Source organism: Plectropomus leopardus, unplaced genomic scaffold (genome assembly GCF_008729295.1).
Source record: "Plectropomus leopardus isolate mb unplaced genomic scaffold, YSFRI_Pleo_2.0 unplaced_scaffold19472, whole genome shotgun sequence".
Classification (NCBI taxonomy): domain Eukaryota; kingdom Metazoa; phylum Chordata; class Actinopteri; order Perciformes; family Serranidae; genus Plectropomus; species Plectropomus leopardus.
The window spans coordinates 1-1,071 of NW_024621021.1; the positions used below are offsets into that span (position 1 = coordinate 1).

General features: G+C 51.9%; 1 protein-coding gene across 1 annotated transcript; it reads right to left on the reverse strand.

Moving 5' to 3' along the window:
- Window positions 1–67: 67 nt before the first annotated feature.
- On the reverse strand, window positions 68–1,017 carry LOC121965298 (integrin alpha-IIb-like; the record flags this gene model as incomplete). Its single annotated transcript, XM_042515453.1, has 4 exons — window positions 950–1,017; window positions 659–794; window positions 336–521; window positions 68–113 (listed from the first exon to the last, which is right to left on the reverse strand). Coding segments are annotated over exons 1-4 (407 nt in total), but the record flags the coding sequence as incomplete, so codon positions are not given.
- Between the last annotated feature and the right edge of the window lie 54 nt (window positions 1,018–1,071).

The following is a 1,071-nucleotide window of genomic DNA, read 5'->3' on the forward strand; positions in this document are numbered from 1 at the left end:
GCTCAGACTGGTGCAGACTAGTTTAGCTTGGTGCAGACTGGCTCAGATTGGATGGATGGTCTCTTACCTGTAGACATAAGCTTGGTCTGCAGCCCACGCTCCAACCAGCAGGTCTACAAACACACAGACAGGAGGACTCATTCAGTGTTGGACAGAGGAGGACTCTTTAAAGACATGGTTAGACAGTCTGGAGGACATAAACCTGACAACCTTACAGAGAGTGTCTCCGTCCTCTGGTTGTTTGATGTCCGGCTATTGAGTCGTGTTTGTTTAGCTGCTGGGGGTTTGAAGCTGATCGGTTATTGATCGCCATCATTGATAACCTCTAAACGTACCTGGGTATCCGTTCCCGTCGACGTCAGTCCCGGCCCTCAGAGAAAACCCAAAGGCGGTCCTGCTGCTAGGCAACGGGCTGTCAATCACCTGGGAGGGCGTGGCCGACAGACCATCACTATTACCCAGGTAGATAAACACCTGGCCCCGCCCACCGTCACCTGACCACGGAGCTCCAATGGCAACATCTGAGACAGAGAGACAGAGCGACAGAGAGACAAGTTCAGAGACAGACAAAGACACAGAGAAACAGACACAGAAACAAATAAAGAGGCAGACAGACAGACAGAGAGACAATTGGAGAGACAGTCCTGTCTCTTCTTACCGTGGTATCCGTCCATGTCCAGGTCACCCAACATAGCGAGGGCGGAGCCAAACCGCCCGTACAGAGAGGAGCCGATCAGTGATTGGTCAGGCTGGGACGAGAAGGAGCCGCGTCTTCTCTGCAGGTACAACAACACCTGGGACAGAGAGAGACAGAGACAGACAGGGAGACAGAGACAGAGAAGGATACAGAGATAAAGACACAGAGACAGACAAAAGCAGTGGGCAGACAAAGGACTGAGATTACAGAGACAGGAAGGATGGATAATGGTTGGATGATGGTTGGATGTACCTGTCCTCTCTCCTGTAGCTGCTCTGTCACTCGCTCCATGAAGAGAGGAGCTCCAATCAACACGTCGTCCAAACTGCGCACACACACACACACACACACACACACACACACACACACACACA